Genomic DNA, 21,987 nt, shown 5'->3' with positions numbered 1-21,987 from the left:
GTTGAAATGTTGGTTAGGTGTTTTTTGTGTTTACTCAATACAATGGAAGACATACTAACGAAATAGCTAAGAATTTGGTTGTCTGGAACAATGTAATTGGCCATAAGACAGAGTAGGCAAAATCACTGATGCGTAAATATCACTGACTCAACAAAATTCCTGAAAGTGTAATTTTGTCAATTTTCCATCAAATTTTGTACTTTTTGTTACTTTCAGAAAAAGATTCTCTACCATTTTATAAAAAAAAATATTTTTCTTTTTAATGTTCTTTTACCCCGTGCTCAAGTTTCAGACCCTGAAAGGTTAAGCTCTTTTTTGAAGAGATAGCTGGTGGTCTTTTAAGCTCTCTATTGAAGAGATAGTCGTTGTTTAAGCTCTGTTGAAGAGAGAGTTGTTGTTTAACCCTTTTAGGGTCAAGAGCCCTGATCTCAAACTTGCTCTCAGGGTCAAAGAATTAAATTTTTTTCTGAAATGATAGAGAATCTTTTTCCGAAGGTAATGAAACCAAAAGTATGAAATTTGATGGAAAAATTAGGGAATTACTCTCTTGCAAAGTTAGTGGTTTCGGCAATGTTTTCGCATTGGTGATTTTGTCCACTTTGTGCCCCAGTCTTTCGACTAATTCCATTGTTCCAGTGAACCAAACTCATAACTATTTTGCTAGTATTCCTTGTCATATAATGGCATCAAAGCCATTATATGACGGGACCGACACCGAAAGGACTAACCTCTCTTTTGAAATGATAGTGGTTGTTCAATCTCTCCATTGAAGAGATAAACCTCTGTTCAAGAGATAAACCCGAAATGCCTCAGCATGATAGTGGCTTTCTTTGTACCAATTAAATTATGAAATGTAAACACACATTGTAACCTTAGGAAATAAATAAATTTTGATTTGATTGATTTGATATTGAAAAGATAAACCTCTGTTGAAGAGATAAACCTCTGTTGAAGAGATAAACCTCTGTTGAAGAGATAGTGGTGGTTTAACCTCACTACTGAACAAGTAATAAGTGGTCATTTAGCCTCTCTATTAAAGAAAATTAGTTAATGTTTGTGTTGACCAGATAGTAAGTAGATGCTTGTGTTGCAGTAACACATTGTAACACTTGTTACAGTTAGTAAGGACCTGAAAAAGTTAATATCATTATTTCTTCAAAGTACTTATGAAGCTTTTCAAAATTAAGGTTTTGAGAGTAGTAAGTTTGAACTATTTTACTTGTGTTAAAAACCGATTTAAAATACTCCTTATGCTTGTCAAAAAATAATTTTGAATTTTGCTGTCTCAATTTTTTAGCTTGCCTTTTGTATGACCTTATGGGTTTTGTGCAGGCCATAGGCCTATGATATAAATAAAAAAGTCTCATTTTTCAGCAAGTAGGTCTACTGCAGTGTTCCTCCAGCCTTAGGTTTTTATATTATCATAATACTATAGTAACAAAACATTGATAATATAATAATAGTAATTAGTTAATGTATTTTCTTCTTTTGATCACCCTGCCTTAGCAGAGACAATTATTCACTTTAATAATAATAATAATAATAATAATAATAATAATAATAATAATGATAATAACAATAATAAATCATCAGTCAAAGTATTTTTGCTAATTTCTTCATTCTGGAATTTTTTTTGTTTGTGTGTTGTTGAGTGTTGGTAATGGTTGCAGGATTCATCAACTCATCGAACACTAACATTGTTGAGCAAGACGGTTCAGAGTGTGGGCAACCTGGTCAGTTCTCGCACCTCACACCACAACTTCCGGGAGAGTTACATGCGGGAAGTGTTTGGTCACTGTGTGACTGACAAACATGTGGAAGGCATGCGTACGGTCAGTCACTCTTACTCTCTTTACCACCCACACAGTCACTCTTACTCTCTTTACTGCCCACATGGTCATTCTTACCCTCTCTACCACCCACCGATGCTCTTGCTATGTGTAATAAATAATAAGAATAAATGGAGATAAAAGGTTTAAAATACCGACACAGTATAAAACAAGACACAAATGCTGTAGTATAATGCAGTGTTTTATTGGCAAAGTTTAGCCCAAAACAGTGGGTTGTGACTTGATAAAGTTGCACAGGATCGTCCCACTTATACAGCAGGTCAGATTCCAGTCCCACTTATACAGCAGGTCAGGTTCCAATCCCACTTATATAGCAGGTCAGGTTCCAGTCCCACTTATACAGCAGGTTATCCCACTTATACAGCAGGTCAGGTTCCAGTCCCACTTATACAGCAGGTCAGGTTCCAGTCCCACTTATACAGCAGGTCAGGTTCCAGTCCCACTTATACAGCAGGTCAGGTTCCAGTCCCACTTATACAGCAGGTCAGGTTCCAGTCCCACTTATACAGCAGGTCAGGTTCCAGTCAGGTTCCAGGTCAGGTTCCAGTCCCACTTATACTCAGGTTCCAGTCCCACTTATACAGCAGGTCAGGTTCCAGTCCCACTTATACAGCAGGTCAGGTTCCAGTCCCACTTATACAGCAGGTCAGGTTCCAGTCCCACTTATACAGCAGGTCAGGTTCCAGTCCCACTTATACAGCAGGTCAGGTTCCAGGCTGCTGCTCTAAACTGAAACAGTCTTTTTTTTCACTTTCAGATGCATATGAAAGCCTGATAACATGTTTTTGCACTATCATAAATAAGTGAGCAATAATGCTAGGCCTCAAAAATGCATATGCAGTACAAAAATTACCTTAAAATATTTTCTTCTTTAGCTTATAGTGATTGGTGAATATATTTATTGTAGCAAGTCTGAATGAATGAAGAATGACTAGAATTGAAAACTGCTGTATTAGTGAAACACCATAAAGTGAAGCGCTGTAAAGCAGAGCCCGTCCCTATACTGCATTTGTGTCTACCCTTCCAATGATTAATAATAATAGTAATAATAATTTTCCATGGGGAAGTGGAGAAGAATTCTTCCTCCGTAAGTCATGTGTGTCGTAAGAGGCGACTAAAATGCCTGGAGCAAGAGGCTAGTAACCCCTTCTCCTGTATAAATTACTAAATTTAAAATGAAGAAAAATTTTTGTTTCTTATTTTTTGGGCCACTTGCCTTGGTGGGGGACAGCTGATGGGTTCAAAAATAACAATACTATAACTCCTCCTCTTGTATAAATTACAACATTTCAAAAGAAAAACTTGTTTTTCTCTTTAGGTCACCCTGCCTTGGTGGGATACGGCCGGTGTATTGAAAAAAAAAAATCCTGACAAGACATTTGATAGAAAGGTTTGTTACTGTGACAAGCTATAGCAGAGTACTGTATTATGGAAGTAATTCCCACAATTGAAACACTTAGGGTTAATCCTGGGCAGGGGGAGACTTGTGGGTATGTCTCTTTACACCTGTTACCCCTGTTCTCCTAGCAGTAAATAGGTATCTGGGTATTAGTGCACTGCTATGTGACATCCTGGGCAGGGTGAGAAGTATGGGCAAGTCTCTGCACCTGCTACTGTCCCTCTTCACCTAATAGTAAACAGGAACTTGAGATTTAATGGACTGTTGTGGGTGGCATCCTGGGAGAGGACCTAATGACATCAGTGTCCATAAGCCATACTACTTGACTTTCCTGGGTTATCCTGGCTTATCTCTCAACTTTACCTAGGGTTAGCTGTGAATTATTGCTGCCACAATAATGTGGGTTAGTTATGAATTGTTACAGACAGTGTATTAAGGGTTGGCTGTGAATTGTTGCAGCCGAGGTATTGTCAGTCATTAATTGTTGTAGACACAGTTTTGTGGATTAGTCGTAAATTGTTGTAGACACAGTATTCTGGGTTGTAAATTGTTGTAGACTAAGTATTGTGGGTTAGTTGTAAATTTTTGTAGACAGTATTGTGGGTTAATTGTAAATTATTGCAGCTGCAGTATCGTGATTTATTCTAACAAAGTTTTCTTCTTCAGTTCCTGGAGATCATCTCATCGATGCCCAATGGAAGCCATAAAGCCTATGATACCCCAGTTATACTGAAGGAAGGGTAAGTCTTGCCTTCTGTCCCAGGAATGGTTGGAGAAAGGCTTGAAAAAGGTTTTGAGTAGTAAATGTTTGAGTATTATTAGGCTTGTGTCAGCTTCTTAGATCAAAGTGGAGTCAAACTGGTTTTGGAATTGGACATGCTGTTGGAGTGTGAGCAAGGTAGCATTTATGAAAGGATTCAGAGAAACTGGTTAGCTTGACTTGAGTCCTGGAGGTGGGAAGTACAGTACTAGCACTGTACAGGGAAATAATTGAATTGAAATGGTGAAAATACAGCAGGTTACTTAGTTACAATGAAAATAATGAGACGTGATATGTTGCCATTTATGTATGGGATTTGAAGAATGACTGGAAGAAGAGCAGGGACAAAGTTGAAGGAAGATTGGAAGAAGAACAGGGCAGAGTTGAAGGAAGACTGGAAGAAGGACAGGGACAGAGTTGAAGGAAGATGGAAGCAGAACAGGGATAGAGTTGAAGGAAGATGGAAGAACAGTGGCAGAGTTGGATGAAAGCTTGTTTTGTTTGACATAGCATATTGCAGGTTTAGTTAGGAAGATGAGGTGCTTTTTAACAACAGCTCTGAATTGATTGGCAGTCAGGGGACCTTTTGATGCTTCAGGTAGTGAATTCTAGATCTGAGGGCCTTTCATGTGCATTGACTTTTTACACAGGTTGAGTTGGACACTGGGGATGTCAAGAGGTTATTGTGTCTTGAATTAGGCCTTTGTGTTCTGTTGCAGTATGAGTGCATATTTTGTACATTAAGTAAGTTCAAGCTTTGAAGAGTGAGGGAATGTGTTGTCTGGCACTAGAGTGGGTGATAGTCTGCACACCTGCTATTTGTTGGGTTATTAATGGTTTTATGTGATTTTATTAATAGATCCCCAGGCACAAATACCTTAGGTGAGGTAAGGGTAGATAAGAGAGTAGTACAGTGTAAGTATTGTTGTTTGAGGTACACAGCAATGCATCTCGGAGAGAATACCAACTGTTTTCGAGACCTTGGATATGTACAGGATTTTTTTTTAAACAAACCGGCCATATCCCACTGAGGCAGGGTGACCTAAAAAGAAAAAGTTTCTCTTTTGAAATTTAGTAACGTATACAAGAGAGGGGGTTACTAGCCTCTTGCTCCTGGCATTTTAGTTGCCTCTTAAGTCACACATGGCTTATGGAGGAAGAATTCTGCTCCGCTTTCTATGTGCTGCATTTTTTTTTTCAACAAGTCGGCCGTCTCCCACCGAGACAGGGTGACCCAAAAAGAAGAGAATCCCCAAAAAGAAAATACTTTCATCATTCAACACTTTCACCTCACTTATACATAATTACTGGTTTTTCAGAGGTGCCCAGATGCAACAGTTTAGAAGCATATATAAAGATATATAACATGCCCCTCCAAACTGCCAATATCCCAAACCCCTTCTTTAAAGTGCAGGCATTGTACTTCTCATTTCCAATACTGAAGTTCTGCTATATAAAAATAACGGGTTTTCCTGAATCTCTTCACTAAATATTACCCTGCTCACACTCCAACAGCTCGACAGGTCCCAAAAACCATTCGTCTCCATTCACTCCGATCTAACAGGCTCACGCATGCTTGCTGGAAGTCCAAGCCCCTCGCCCACAAAACCTCCTTTACCCCCTCCCCTACCCTGCCTTCCTTCCCCTAGAGATTTATATGTTCTCCATGTCATTCTACTGTGATCCATTCTCTCTAAATGACCAAGCCACATCTACAACCCCTCTTCAGCCCCCTCTGACTAATACTTTTATTAACTCCACACCGTCTCCTAATTTCCACACTCCGAATTTTCTGCATAATATTTACACCACACATTACCCTTAGACAGGACATCTCCACTGCCTCCAACTGCCTCCTCGCTGCTGCATTCACAACCCAAGCTTCACACCCATGTAAAAGTGTTGGTACTACTATACTTTCATACATTCCCTTCTTTGCCTAGATGGATAATGTTTTTTGTCTCCACATATACCTGCACTCTGAAGGAGGGGTGTCAATGTTGCAGTTTAAAAACTGTAGTGTAAAGCACCCTTCTGGCAAGACAGTGATGGAGTGAATGATGGTGAAAGTTTTTCTTTTTCGGGCCACCCTGCCTTGGTGGGAATCGGCCAGTGTGATAATAAAAAAAAATAAAAATATATACCTCAACGCACCACTCACCTTTTTTCCTTCATCAGTTCTGTGGTTAACCTCATCCTTCATAAACCCATCTGCTGACATGTCAACTCCCAAATATTTGAAAACATTCACTTCTTCCATACTCCCTCTCCCCAATGTGATATCCAATTTTTCTTTATCTAAATCATTTGATACCCTCATCACCTTACCCTCACAAACTCGTCCACTAACCTTTGCAACTTTTCTTTAGAATCTCCCATAAACACAGTATCATCAGCAAAAAGTAACTTTGTCAACTCCCATTTTGTATTTGATTCTCCATAACTTAATCCTACCCCTCTACCCAACACCCTAGCATTTACTTCTTTTACAACCCCATCTATAAATGTATTAAACAACCATAGTTACATTACACATTCCTGTCTAAGACCTACTTTTACCAGGAAATAATCTCCCTCGCTTCTACACACACTAACCTGAGCCTCACTATCCTCATAAAAACTCTTTACAGCATTTAGTAACTTACTACCTATTCCTTATACTTGAAACATCTGCCACATTGCTCCCCTGTCCACTCTATCATATTTTATTTTTATTTATCACACTGGCTGATTCCCACCAAGGCAGGGTGGCCCGAAAAAGAAAAACTTTCACCATCATTCACTCCATCACTGTCTTGCCAGAGGGGTGCTTTACACTACAGTTTTTAAACTGCAACATTAACACCCCTCCTTCAGAGTGCAGGCACTGTACTTCCCATCTCCAGGACTCAAGTCCGGCCTGCCGGTTTCCCTGAACCCCTTCATAAATGTTACTTTGCTCACACTCCAACAGCACGTCAAGTATTAAAAACCATTTGTCTCCATTCACTCCTATCAAACATGCTCACGCATGCCTGCTGGAAGTCCAAGCCCCTCGCACACAAAACCTCCTTTACCCCCTCCCTCCAACCTTTCCTAGGCCGACCCCTACCCCGCCTTCCTTCCACTACAGACTGATACACTCTTGAAGTCATTCTGTTTCGCTCCATTCTCTCTACATGTCCGAACCACCTCAACAACCCTTCCTCAGCCCTCTGGACAACAGTTTTGGTAATCCCGCACCTCCTCCTAACTTCCAAACTACGAATTCTCTGCATTATATTCACACCACACATTGCCCTCAGACATGACATCTTCACTGCCTCCAGCCTTCTCCTCGCTGCAACATTCATCACCCATGCTTCACACCCATATAAGAGCATTGGTAAAACTATACTCTCATACATTCCCCTCTTCGCCTCTAAGGACAAAGTTCTTTGTCTCCACAGACTCCTAAGTGCACCACTCACCCTTTTCCCCTCATCAATTCTATGATTCACCTCATCTTTCATAGACCCATCCGCTGACACGTCCACTCCCAAATATCTGGATACATTCACCTCCTCCATACTCTCTCCCTCCAATCTGATATCCAATCTTTCATCACCTAATCTTTTTGTTATTCTCATAACCTTACTCTTTCCTGTATTCACTTTTAATTTTCTTCTTTTGCATACCCTACCAAATTCATCCACCAATCTCTGCAACTTCTCTTCAGAATCTCCCAAGAGCACAGTGTCATCAGCAAAGAGCAACTCTGACAACTCCCACTTTGTGTGTGATTCTTTATCTTTTAACTCCACACCTCTTGCCAAGACCCTCGCATTTACTTCTCTTACAACCCCATCTATAAATATATTAAACAACCACGGTGACATCACACATCATTGTCTAAGGCCTACTTTTACTGGGAAATAATTTCCCTCTTTCCTACATTCTCTAACTTGAGCCTCACTATCCTCGTAAAAACTCTTCACTGCTTTCAGTAACCTACCTCCTACACCATACACCTGCAACATCTGCCACATTGCCCCCCCTATCCACCCTGTCATACGCCTTTTCCAAATCCATAAATGCCACAAAGACCTCTTTAGCCTTATCTAAATACTGTTCACTTATATGTTTCACTGTAAACACCTGGTCCACACACCCCCTACCTTTCCTAAAGCCTCCTTGTTCATCTGCTCTCCTATTCTCTGTCTTACTCTTAATTCTTTCAATAATAACTCTACCATACACTTTACCAGGTATACTCAACAGACTTATCCCCCTATAATTTTTGCACTCTCTTTTGTCCCCTTTGCCTTTATTCAAAGGAACTATGCATGCTCTCTGTCAATCCCTAGGTACCTTACCCTCTTCCATACATTTATTAAATAATTGCACCAACCACTCCAAAACTATATCCCCACCTGCTTTTAACATTTCTATCTTTATCCCATCAATCCCGGCTGCCTTACCCCCTTTCATTTTACCTACTGCCTCACGAACTTCCCCCACACTCACAACTGGCTCTTCCTCACTCCTACAAGATGTTATTCCTCCTTGCCCTATACACGAAATCACAGCTTCCCTATCTTCATCAACATTTAACAATTCCTCAAAATATTCCCTCCATCTTCCCAATACCTCTAACTCTCCATTTAATAACTCTCCTCTCCTATTTTTAACTGACAAATACATTTGTTCTCTAGGCTTCCTTAACTTGTTAATCTCACTCCAAAACTTTTTCTTATTTTCAACAAAATTTGTTGATAACATCTCACCCACTCTCTCATTTGCTCTCTTTTTTACATTGCTTCACCACTCTCTCAACTTCTCTCTTTTTCTTCATATACTCTTCTCTCCTTGCATCACTTCTACTTTGTAAAAACTTCTCATATGCTAACTTTTTCTCCCTTACTACTCTCTTTACATCATCATTCCACCAATCGCTCCTCTTCCCTCTTGCACCCACTTTCCTGTAACCACAAACTTCTGCTGAACACTCTAACACAACATTTTTAAACCTACCCCATACCTCTTCGACCCCATTGCCTATGCTCTCATTAGCCCATCTATCCTCCAATAGCTGTTTATATCTTACCCTAACTGCCTCCTCTTTTAGTTTATAAACCTTCACCTCTCTCTTCCCTGATGCTTCTATTCTCCTTGTATCCCATCTACCTTTTACTCTCAGTGTAGCTACAACTAGAAAGTGATCTGATATATCTGTGGCCCCTCTATAAACATGTACATCATATGCCTTTCCTAAATCCATAAATGCATTGAAAACTTCCCTACCTTTATCTAGATACTGTTCATATATATGCTTCAATGCAAACACTTGATCTACACATCCCCTACCCACTCTAAAGCCTCTTTGCTCATCTGAAATCCTACTCTGTCTTACCTCTAATTCTTTCAATAATAACCCTACTGTACACTTTTCCTGGTATACTCAGTAAACTTTTTTTTTTTTTCAACAAACCGGCCATACCCCACCAAGGCAGGGTGGCCCAAAAAAGAAAAACAAAAGTTTCTCTTTTTAAATTTAGTAATTTATACAGGAGAAGGGGTTACTAGCCCCATGCTTCCGACATTTTAGCCGCCTCTTACAACACGCATGGCTTACGGAGGAAGAATTCTGTTCCACTTTCCCATGGAGATAAGAGGAAATGAACAAGAACAAGAACTAGAAAGAAAACAGCAGAAAACCCAGAGGGGTGTGTATGTATGTGCTTGTATCTGTATGTGTAGTGTGACCTAAGTGTAAGTAGAAGTAGCAAGACTTACCTGAAATCTTGCATGTTTTTTTTTTTTTTCAACAATCCGGCCGTATCCCACCGAGGCAGGGTGGCCCAAAAAGAAAAACAAAAGTTTCTCTTTTTAAATTTAGTAATTCATGCAGGAGAAGGGGTTACTAGGCCCTTGCTCCCAGCATTTTAGTTGCCTCTTACAACACGCATGGCTTACGGAGGAAGAATTCTGTTCCACTTCCCCATGGAGATAAGAGGAAATAAACAAGAACAAGAACTAGAAAGAAAATAGAAGAAAACCCAGAGGGGTGTGTATATATATACATGTATGTGTAGTGTGACTTAAGTATAAGTAGAAGTAGCAAGACGTACCTGAAATCTTGCATGTTTATGAGACAGAAAAAAAGGACACCAGCAATCCTACCATCGTGTAAAACAATTAGAGGCTTTCGTTTTACACTCACTCAGTAAACTTATTCCCCTATAATTTTTACAATATCTTTTGTCCCCCTTTCCCTTTATATAAAGGAACTATACAAGCTCTCTGCCAATCTCTAGGTACCTTCCCCTCTTTCATACATTTATTAAACAAAAATACCAAGCACTCTAACACTATATCCCCCCCTGGTTTTAACATTTCTGTCATGATCCTGTCAGTTCCAGCTGCTTTACCCCCTTTCATTCTATGTAATACTGCATGCGCCTCCCTCACACTCACATCCTGCTCTTCTTCACTCCTAAGAGATGTTATACCTCCCTGACCAGTGCATGAAATTACCACCTCCCTTACTTCACCGACATATAAAGTTCCTCAAAATATTCCCGCCATCTACCCAATTCCTCCAGCTCCCCCTCTACTAACATCCCTACTCTGTTTTTAACAGACAAATCCATTCATTCCCTAGGCTTTCTTAACTTGTTTATCTCACTCCAAAATTTTTTCTTATTTTCATCAAAATTTCCTGACAGTGCCTCTCCCACTCTATCATCTGCTCTCCTTTTTGCACTCTCTCACCACTCTCTTCACCTTTCCTTTACTCTCCATATGCTCTGCTCTTCTTATAACACTTCTGTTTTGTAAAAACTTCTCTTAAGCTACCTTTTTCTCTTTTATCACACCCTTTACGTACTTTATCATTCCACCAATCACTCCTCTTTGCTCCTGCACCCACCCTCCTTTAACCACAAACTTCTGTCCAACATTCTAATACTGCATTTTTAAAACTATTCCAAACCTCTTCAACCCCCCCACTATTCATACTTGCACTAGCCCACCTTTCTGCCAATACAGTGGACCCCCGGTTAACGATTTTAATCCGTGCAAGAGGGCTCATCGTTATGCGAAATAATCGTTATGCGAATTAATTTTCCCCATAAGAAATAATGGAAATAAAATTAATCCGTGCAAGACGCCCAAAAGTATGAAAAAAAATTTTTTTTACCACATGAAATGTTAATTTTAATACACACAAACTGAAAAAGGCATGCACAATTACATGACACTTACTTTTATTGAGATCTGGTGATGATTGATGGGATGGGAGGAGGGGAGAGCATTATCTTCTTACTGTTTAGAAGGGGAATCCCCTTCCATTAGGACTTGAGGTAGCAAGTCCTTTTCTGGGGTTACTTCCCTTCTTCTTTTAATGCCACTAGGACCAGCTTCAGAGTCACTGGACCTCTGTCGCACAACAAATCTGTCCATAGAGCTCTGTACCTCCCGTTTCTTCAAGACTTTCCTAAAATGGGCCATAACATTGTCATTGAAATAGTCACAAGCACGGCTTGCAACAGCTGTGTCAGGGTGATTTTCATCTATAAAGGTTTGCAGTTCAAACCACTCTGCACACATTTCCTTAATCTTTGAAGTAGGCACAATGGATTCCACAACTGGCATAGGCTTCTCAGGGTTAGCCCCAAACCCTTCAAAATCTTTCTTAATTTCCATACTAATTCTCACCCTTTTTACCACAGGGTTGGCACTAGAAGCTTTCTTGGGGCCCATGGTCACTTATTTTCCAGAAACACCACCGAAAACACTGTAATAATACGAAATATTCCGAGTGTATGCTTGGATGTTACCGCGGAGGCTGGCTGGTAAACAATGGGACGGCCGGCACATGTGAGGGCACATTGGACGCGTCTCGGACGAAAATCGGTATGCGGGTTTTTAATCGGTATGCGGGGCAAAAATTTTGCGATAAAAGTAATCGTTATGCGGAAAAATCGCTATGCGATGCCATCGTTATGCGGGGGTCCACTGTAGTTGCTTATATTTCACCCTAACTTCCTCCTCCCTTAGTTTATACCCTGTCACCTCTCTCTTTCTTGTTGTTGGCATTTTCCTTTTGTCTCATCTACCTCTTACTCTAACTGTAGCTACAACTAAATAATGATCCGATATATCAGTTGCCCCTCTATTAACACGTGCATCCTGAAGCCTACCCATCAGCCTTTTATCCACCAATACATAAACAAACTACAAGATATGATACTACAAGATAAGTATACAAGATAAGTATACAAGATAAGTATACAAGATAAGTATACAAGATAAGTATACAAGATAAGTATACAAGATAAGTATACAAGATAAGTATACAAGATAAGTATACAAGATATGACATAGCACTTACGTGCTATGTCATATCTTGTATACTTATTTATCCTCTTTTTCATAAAATATGTATTACTTATTACCAAACCCCTTTCTACACATAGCTCAGTTAAAGGCTCCAAATTTTCATTTACCTCTGGCACCCCAAATTTACCTAGTACTCTGTCCACAAAATTTTTGCCCACTTTAGCATTGAAATCTCCAACCACAAGTACTCTCACACTTGGTTCAAAACTCCCCACACCCTCACTCAACATTTCCCAAACACACACACTCTCCTCTACACTTCTCTCTTCTCTGGTGCATAAATGCTTACTCTAACCCACTTCACATCCAACCTTTATTTTACTCCATATAATTGCTACTCATTTAGCTCTCTCTATTTGAAACCCCTGACCTAATCCCATTTATTTCTCCCCACTGGTATTACCCCACTGGGTATTAAATTTCAGGTTGCCTGCAAGGCTCATTGTGTCTTGCATTGGGATAATTGTTGATCAGTTTGTTTAGTATGTGGATATTTTTAGGAGTTCATCATTAAGTGCTGCTGAGAGTGGTTGGATTTTAGCAAGAGTTGACAAATGTTGTGTCGTCTGTGAATGGAACATGTTCAAGGAGATGAAATATACTGGGGAGATATTGAAGTATATGAGAAGAGCAAAGGGCCAAGAACACTGCCTTGAGGCACTCCTAGGTCTAAAGTCTGAGTTGATGAGGTTACACCATTGGTGGAGCATACTGGTGTCTCTTACTAAGACTAAGTATGCAAGAGTATGTCCTCTGACCCCATTATGTTCTAGTTTAAGATGCAGGATGTTATGGTCCACTGTATCAGAAAGTTTCCACAGGTCCCTGAAGAGTCCCAGAGGATATTCAATATTTTCAAGAGCTGCTTAAAGTAGTTCAAGCATTTTTATAATTGCATCACAAGTACTTTTTTTATTTAAAGTCAAACTGGCCAGGGTTGAGTATGTTGTGGTACTAGGTAGGCATAAGCTCTCTTATGAATTACTTTCTCAAAGACTAGATAGTAATGGCAAGCTGACTTATGTCATGTCTTCTACATTATAGGTTGTTGTTAATTTATTGTAATAATAATAATCAAGAATCTAGTGTTAAATAGTTGACTTATGTTATAATTTCTACATTATAGGATATTGTTAATTTAATAATAATAAAAGTTAATATGTGTGTATTTCCTTGTTGCTGACACAGGAATGAGAAGGTTAGTTATTATTCTATAGTTTTATAAACAAAACTATATATTAACCATATAGATTAAATATCTCTTGTTCAAACTAACTATATCTTAGCAATATAAGAGGACTAAATTTTTGAGGTATAGTATATAGAAGTGTAATAAGCATTGATCACTAGTACAAGGTAACCTACATGGGGTAATAATCCAGTACAAGCTGAGAGCTTTAATGTATATATACCTGTATGTACAGAAGACCCCCGCATTCACGGGTTCACTTTCCATAGTTTGTTATCAGTTGTTTACTGCGGTACGAAAGTATCAAATGATTTGTAAGTTTCAGATTGTACACCATTTTGAGTAATTTGTGAAAGCCTCCCGCCCTGTTGTGCTCAGTATGTGAGTCATCTCTCTGTCCTCAGTACCCATGCTGACCCACTATACTCTCATCCATTTAGCCTCAAGTGTTCTTGCTATCTGCATTCGTTGCCATGTTATTGCAGTGTTGTTGTGGAAATAGCCCTTAATTTTGCTTAACCCTTTGGGGGTTTTGGCCGTACTAGTACGGCTTACACCCCAGGGTCCTTGACATACTAGTACTCCTAAATTCTAGCACCCTCAAATCTAGTGAGAGAAAGCTGATAGGTCTACATTTGAAAGAATGGGTCTATGTGGTCAGTGTGCGCAGTATAAAAAAAATCCTGCAACTCACAGTGCGTAATGAAAAAAAAACAACTAGTACGGCTTACACCCCAGGGTCCTTGACGTACTAGTACTCCTAAATTCTAGCACCCTCAAATCTAGTGAGAGAAAGCTGATAGGTCTACATTTGAAAGAATGGGTCTATGTGGTCAGTGTGCGCAGTATAAAAAAAATCCTGCAACTCACAGTGCGTAATGAAAAAAAAAAAACTTTGACCGTGTTTTTGGATTAAAACAGCGACTTTGCACTGCATTTTCGTATAGTATTTATTGTTTTATTCTAGTTTTTTTAGTCTCATTTTATAGAATGGAAGACATATTACATAAATTGGGATGATTTTGACTGGTTTTACAATGAAAAGTACCTTGAAATTGAGCTCAAAGTAGCAGAAATGTTAAATTTTTGCCGATGTTCAAGAGTAAACAAATGACCTTACACGTCTAATACACGCTAGCTGGTGGGTCTAATATACATTCTCAAATGTGGTGATGATATTTATACAATTATTACAATATTGCATAACAGTAAATCTTCTATTTTTTGGTTTGAATAAAAATTCTTTGTGAATAAAAAATCAAAATGGAATTCATTTCTAAAGCTTCAAAACGTAACTAATAAACAGAGGAAATGTTAGTTTAGTGCCAGGAATACATACATTGTTTATTCTGGACCCTATTTTGAAATTGAATATTTTGAACTTTGTGTTAAATTGGCCAAATTACAAATTTCCGATCACTTTGTTTTGTAGTTGGTGATTTGTTGTGCTCAATTGATAGAATAGAAGTAATACTAGTGAAATAGCTAATAATTTGGTCGACTGGAATAATGTAATTGGCCTAAAATGGGAGTCAAAGTCGGCAAAATCGCCGATTCATAAATATCGCTGACACATCAAAATTCGCGAGAGCATAATTTTGTCAGCTTTCCATCAAATTTTGTACTTTTTATTTTATTACCTTCAGAAACAGATTCTCTACCATTTCATAAGACAAAATAATTTTTTTTTTTAAATTCTTGGACCCTGGTGTGCACTTTGAAATTTGGCCTCTGGACCCTGAAAGGGTTAATGCCACTAGGACCAGGTTGAAAATCACTGGACCCCTGTCGCTCAAAAAAGTGTCCCAGAGAGGTCTGTTTTTGGCATATGTTAGGAATTATGTTGGAAGACAGGACAAGATAGTCCTTCAATATGACACTAATATCAACTCTGCGGCTTATCTATATAGCACAATTCATCTAATATGACATAATAAACAATATTAATAACATAGAAACATGATATATACTCTAGAATGAATAAAATACGTCATATGTCTCTGTTGTTTGTTGTTGGGTGTATAAGGGGCCACTGAAAGATAAGCCTTACATAGTGGTGGTGATGGCGGCAGCAGAGACAACGGTGTTGTCAGTTGCCCTATATAACTCCAACAACTTTGGAGGAGTCAGTTTCGTGCCGTCCTTTTTCTGTCGATTAATCGCTTAACTTACTTGCTTGCTACACTTCATCGCTGGCTGGCACTATAGCCTTTATCGACTCCTACTGCTTTAGTATCGTACATATCACAAAATCACTGAAGAAGGCACATTCTTCCCTCTCTCTCAGCCCTTTACCAAAGGGCTGACTGGCACTGGGAACCTCCTTGGGGCCCATGGTGGCTTATTTAGCAGTTGCAAGCACTAAAAAGAATGAAATAATATGAAATGTATTTTATTAATGCTTGGGATCATGCTCACTGGCTGATAAACAGTGGCACACTGAGTGTCAGGCTGCTGTTGCTGTGCAGACGCGTTCGGGAGGAATGACTATTACCGAGCTCAGTGACGATTACCGAGCCAATATTTTGACGAAAAAAACGTTACTATTTCCGAATGCGCTGTATTACGAAATCCGACGACTACAAAATCCGGGAGTCCACTGTATATGGGGTTCACTACTGTCGTGGGCTTTGGGCATCCTGGGTAGATCTTAGAAGGTATCTGCCGTGGGTACGAGGGAAGACTACTGTACCTTACCATGCATTTGATGTCCTCCTCAGTATATTACTGTGAGGAGGTTCTCACTTGTAAAGTGGAATACAGTAGCCCTTCCTGTATCCGCTGAGAATATCTTCCAAGATCTGCCATGGATACCTTAAATCCTGGGTACTAATGAACACTATATATAGGTCATTCTTCATTTACATACATACCCATGATAAAGTTTAATTAATAAATTATGCAAAATAAGTCTAGAATTAGCATTTTCACTGATGGGAAGCACTTCACAACAATGCTTAGGGTTTGAAGACCTGCCAGCACTTTGATTTCATTATTAAGCATAATTAAGAGTTATTTTTGTCCCACAGTAAACCATGAATAACTGAAACTGCAGATACCAAATCCATGGATATGGGGGTTCTATTGTGTATGTCACCTTTGTCTTGTGATTCTTGTGGGTTTAGCACATTTAGCCATTATAGTAACCCACTTACTCTATCATGTGTTAACTACTACTATGTGTATGTGCTTTATTTGTGTTTTGTGTATGTGTGTGTGTGTGCATATTTGTGTGTGATTTGTGTGTGTGTGTGTGTGTGTGTGTGTGTGTGTGTGTGTGTGTGTGTGTGTGTGTGTGTGTGTGTGTGTGTGTGTGTACACTCACCTATTAGTACTCGTCTATTTGTGGTCGCAGGGGTCGAATCATAGCTCCTGGCCCTGCCTCTTCACTGATCGCTACTAGGTCCTCTCTCTCCCTGCTCCACGAGCTTTATCATACCTCGTCTTAAAATTATGTATGGTTCCTGCTGCCTCTGTCACTTTCCAGACTATTTCACTTCCTGACAACTCTTTCACTGAAGAAATACTTCCCAATGTCCCTTTGACTCATCTGAGTCTTTAACTTCCAATTGTAACCCCTTATTTCTGTGTCCCATCTCTGGAACATCCTGTCTATATCCACCTTGTCAATTCCTTGCAGTATTTTATATGTCGTTATCATGTCTCCCCTAACCCTCGTGTCCTCCAGTGTTGTCAGGACGATTTTCCTTAACCTTTCTTCACAGGATATTTCCCTTAGCTCTGGGACTAGTCTTGTTGTAAACTTTTGCACTTTCTCTAATTTTTTGACATCCTTGACCAGGTATGGGTTGCAAACTGGTGCTGCATACTCCAATATGGGCCTGACGTACACAGTGTACAGTCTTGAACGATTCCTTATTGAGGTATTGGAACACCATTCTTAGGTTTACCAAGCAGCCATATTCTGCAGCAGTTACCTGGTTGATGTGCACCTCAGGAGATGTGTTCGGTATTATACTTACTCCAAGATCCTTTTCCTTGGGTGAGGTTTGAAGTCTTCGTCCACCTAGCCAATACTACTCTGTCTGCGGTCTTCTTTGCCCTTCCCCAGTCTTCATTACTTTGCATTCGGTGGGGTTAAAATCGAAGAGCCAGTTGCTGGACTAGGCTTGCAGCCTGTCCAGGTCTCTTTGTAGTCTTGCCTGATCCTCATCTGATTTAACCCTTTGACTGTTTCGGCCGTATATATACGTCTTATGAGCCAGTGTTTCAGATGTATACATATATACTACTCAATAATTCTAGCGGCTTCAAATCAAGCAGGAGAAAACTGGTAGGCCCACATGTGAGAGAATGGGTCTGTGTGGTCAGTGTGCACTGTATAAAAAAATCCTTCAGCATGCAGTCCATAATGAGAAAAAAAAAAACTGTGTTTTTGGATTAAAATGCCAACTTTGAGGTGTATTTTCCTTTAGAATTTGTTGTTGTATTCTTGGTCTCATTTGATAGCATAGAAAACATATTACAGAAATAGATGTGATTTTGATTAGTTTCACGAAGAAAACGGCCTTGAAATCAAGCTCAAAATAGTGGAAATGTTAGATTTTTACCAACGTTCAAGAGTAAGCAAATCATACCACACGTCCAATACACGTCAGCTGGGGAGTCTAATATTCTTTCACTAGTGCACTGATATTATTTATACCATTTTTACAATAATGCAGTAGTCTGCATAACAGTAAATCTTCTATTTTTTGTGTGAATAAAAAATCAAAATAGAAAGCAAGAGTAATGTAAGAGGGGCCTGGAGACGTGACTAATGAACAGAGGATATGTTATTTTAGTGCCAAGAATGTCTACATTGTTTATTCTGGACCCTATTTTGAAATTGGCATCTTTTTTAATTTGCACAAAATTGGCCAAATTGCCAATTTCTGACCACTTTATTGGGTAGTTCAAATCGGTAAATGGGCAGTTTCTTGTACTCAATTGATAGAAAAAATGGTGTTCTAAAGAAATAGCTATGAGCTTGGTTGACTGGTACAATGGAATTGGTCGCAGAGATCACTAATTTCGCGGGAGCATAATTCCGTAAGTTTTCGATCAAATTTTGTACCTTTGGTGTCATTACCATTGGGAAAAGATTATCAATCATTTCATAAGAAAAAATAATTTTTTTTTTCCAAAAATTTTGCAACATAGAGTGACAGATGAAAGTTAAGACACTTGTGCAACATCTGGCTATCTGGATGTTTTGCCATCCAGTGGCTTTATCAATACAGATTCTTGGACATAATTAGAAAAGAGAAGAACTATGTACAAAAGATGAGGTAATCAGTCCCTCAGCCTTGGAGGTGGTGTTTACAGCACCATGGTTGTAGAGATTCTGAAGCACAGGTAAGGAGACTGGCGCTTATATAGGCGTCAGTGAATAAGGACGTGTAGCAGACGAGGGCATAGTCACTGGTAGGCGGGATTCCCCAGTGGAAGTAGGTCCTTCAAGGAAGGACCTACTTCCTTCAAGGAAGGACCTACTTCCTTCAAGGAAGGACCTACTTCCTTCAAGGAAGAACCTGTTTCCTTCAAGGAAGGACCTGCTTCATTCAAGGAAGGACCTGCTTCCTTCAAGGAAGGACCTGCTTCCTTCAAGGAAGGACCTGCTTCCTTCAAGGAAGGACCTACTTCCTTCAAGGAAGGACCTACTTCCACTGGGGAATCTCGCCTACCAGTGACTATGCCCTCGTCTGCTACACGTCCCTATTCACTGGTCTTCTGTTCCATGGGAACAGAAGACCTCCAATTCAGCGAGGAGTAAGGTACTTCTTACCGCAAGGCATCGTGAACAAGGACTACTAAATGGCGTTCCCACGATGCACCACTGAAACCCCAATTTTTTTTTATACTGCGCACACCCATCAAGTTGACTCATTCTCTCACATGTAGGCCTACCAGCTTTCTCCCGCTTGATTTGAAGCCTCTAGAATTTATGTGTATTACTACGTCAAACACATTGGCGTGTAAGATGTATATATATATATATATATATATATATATATATATATATATATATATATATATATACGACCGAAACAGTCAAAGGGTTAAATCGCATTTTGAGCTCCTCACATACTTCTTGGCCATTTCTTGTGAACTCCCCACCTCAACCTGATTACCTGCTCCTTGACTGTTGTTTTCCTCTAGATGTGGCTATGCCAGTGCTTCGGGTCAGACTTGACTTTCGAAGCTCTGTCATTTTCGTATTGCCGCTGGGCCTCCCTCCTTATCTGTGCATACTCATTTTTGGCTCTTCGACTAATCTCTTTATTTTCCTTGGTTCTTTGTCTTCTGTCTTTTTCCAATCTCTAGCACACTTAGTTTTTGCCTCCCTACACCTTTGGGTGAACCAAAGGCTCATTCTGGTTTTCTGTTGCCCTTTGAACAAATCTTCCCTTTGCCTTCTTGCATTTTCTTGTCACATATCCCATCATTTCATTTACTGATTTTTCCTACCAACTCTCTTTCCCACTGAACCTCTTGCAGAAAGGTCCTCATGCCCTTTTGTAGTTTGGCTTCTCCCATCCTACTCCTGCTACCCTCTCCACTTGTAACTTGATGTATTTAAAGCTCAGAACCATGTAATCAGTAGCTCCAGGGTCCTGTCATACGTGATGTCCTCGATATCAGAACTACTCGAGGTGAATACAAGGTCCAGTCTTGGTGGTTCATTCTCACTTTTCTCTCTGGTAGTGTCCCTAAAATGTTGATGCATTAAGTTTTCCAGTTCCACATCCATCATCTTGGCTCTCCATGTTTTGGGAGCTCCATGTGTCTCCAGGTTTTCCAAGTCAGTCTCCTTGTGATTGAAATCACCCATAACTAGTAACTTTGTTCTTCCCATGTGAGCTCTTCTGGCCACCTCAGCTAGTGTATCCATCATTGCTCTGTTGCTCTCTTCATATTCTCTTGGCCTCCTGCAGTTTTGTGGTGGGTTGTACATCACTGCAATTACCACCTTAGGGCCCCCAGACTGAATTGTTCCTACTGTGTAGTCTCTTTTGCCCATTCCATTCATTCCTTCCATTTCCTCCAATCCCCACCAATTTTTTATGACCAGTGCAGCTCCTCCCTCTCTGCTCCCTCTGTTTTTCCCCAGGATCTGATATCCAGGTGGAAAGATTGCATCTGTTATCAACCCAGTGAGTTTTGTTTCTGTGAGTGCTGTGATGTCTGGGGATGTCTCCTTGTGTGTGTGTGTGTGTGTGTAAAAAACCCATTATTTTGGAATGTTTTCTAATGTTTTACTTATTTTTTCAGAATAATGATCAAGCGAGCGCAAGGAAGAAAAAAATTTGGAATCAAGAATTTTAAAACTCGCTTCTTCAGACTAACTACCCACAACCTGTCTTACTCTAAGACTGAAGGTCAGATATTATCCACAAGCAAACATCACAAATAACATTAACCATAACATCACATATTATAAGTCAGGAGGTTAGATTCTAACACAAGTTAGACACAGTAGTACTGTGAGGGAGAGAGCACTTATGTACTCACCTATCTGTGGTTGCAGGGGTCAATTCGCAGCACTGATTGCTACTAGGTCTTCTCCCTGCTCCATGAACTTTATCAAACTTCGTCTTTAAACTGTGTATAGTTCCTGCCTCCACTACATCACTGTCCAGACTATTCCACTTCCTGGCAACTCTGTGACTGAAAAAAATACTTCCTGACATCCCTTTGACTCATCTGGGTCATCACCTTGTTATTATCATGTCTCCCCTAACCCTGCTGCCCTCCAGTGTTGTCAAGCCGATTTCCCTTGACCTTTCCTTGTAGGACATCTCCTTAGCTCTGGGACTTGTCTTGTTCCAAACCTTTGCACTTTCTCTAATTTCTTGATATACTTGACCAGGTGTGGGTTTCAAACTGGTGCTGCATACTCCAATAAGGGCCTGACATTCACAATGTACAGAGTCTTGAATGATTCCTTGTCGAGGTATCAGAATGCTATTCTTAGGTTTGCCAGGCTCCCATATGCTGCAACAGTTATCTGATTGATGTGCACCTCAGATGTGCTCGGTATTATACCCACCCCAAGATCCTATTTCTTGAGTGAGGTTTGCAGTCTGTGGCCACCTACCCTATACTGTCTATGGTCTTCTGTGCCCTTCCCCGATCTTAATGAATTTGCATTTGGTGGGGTTAAATTCAAGGAGCCAGTTGCTGGACTAGGCTTGCAGCCTGTCCAGGTCTCTTTGAATCCCTGCCTGATCCCCATCAGATTTGATTCTTCTCATTAACTTCACATTATCTGCAAACAGGGACACTTTTGAGTCTATCCCTTCCATTATGTCATTCACATATACCAAAAACAGCACTGGTCCTAGGACTGACCCCTGTGGAACCCCACTCGTCACAAGCACCCACTCTGACACCTCGTCACGTACCATGACTTGATATTTCCTCC

General features: G+C 39.9%; 1 protein-coding gene across 4 annotated transcripts in view; it reads left to right on the top strand.

Moving 5' to 3' along the window:
* RasGAP1 (Ras GTPase activating protein 1) overlaps nucleotides 1–20,941 on the top strand; it is a gene marked incomplete at its 3' end in the record, with an annotated part of 149,662 nt that extends 128,721 nt beyond the window's left edge. For 2 of the 4 annotated variants that reach the window (XM_070099462.1, XM_070099461.1), the window contains 4 exon segments: nucleotides 1,671–1,832; nucleotides 3,169–3,240; nucleotides 3,916–3,989; nucleotides 20,835–20,941. In XM_070099462.1, the coding sequence (XP_069955563.1) occupies nucleotides 1,671–1,832; nucleotides 3,169–3,240; nucleotides 3,916–3,989; nucleotides 20,835–20,941 (415 nt within the window). 4 annotated transcript variants of the gene reach the window in all.
* Nucleotides 20,942–21,987: the final 1,046 nt, after the last annotated feature.

The sequence above is a fragment of the Cherax quadricarinatus genome, chromosome 67 (assembly GCF_038502225.1).
Source record: "Cherax quadricarinatus isolate ZL_2023a chromosome 67, ASM3850222v1, whole genome shotgun sequence".
NCBI lineage: Eukaryota > Metazoa > Arthropoda > Malacostraca > Decapoda > Parastacidae > Cherax > Cherax quadricarinatus.
This window is presented reverse-complemented; position numbering and strand designations above follow the sequence as displayed.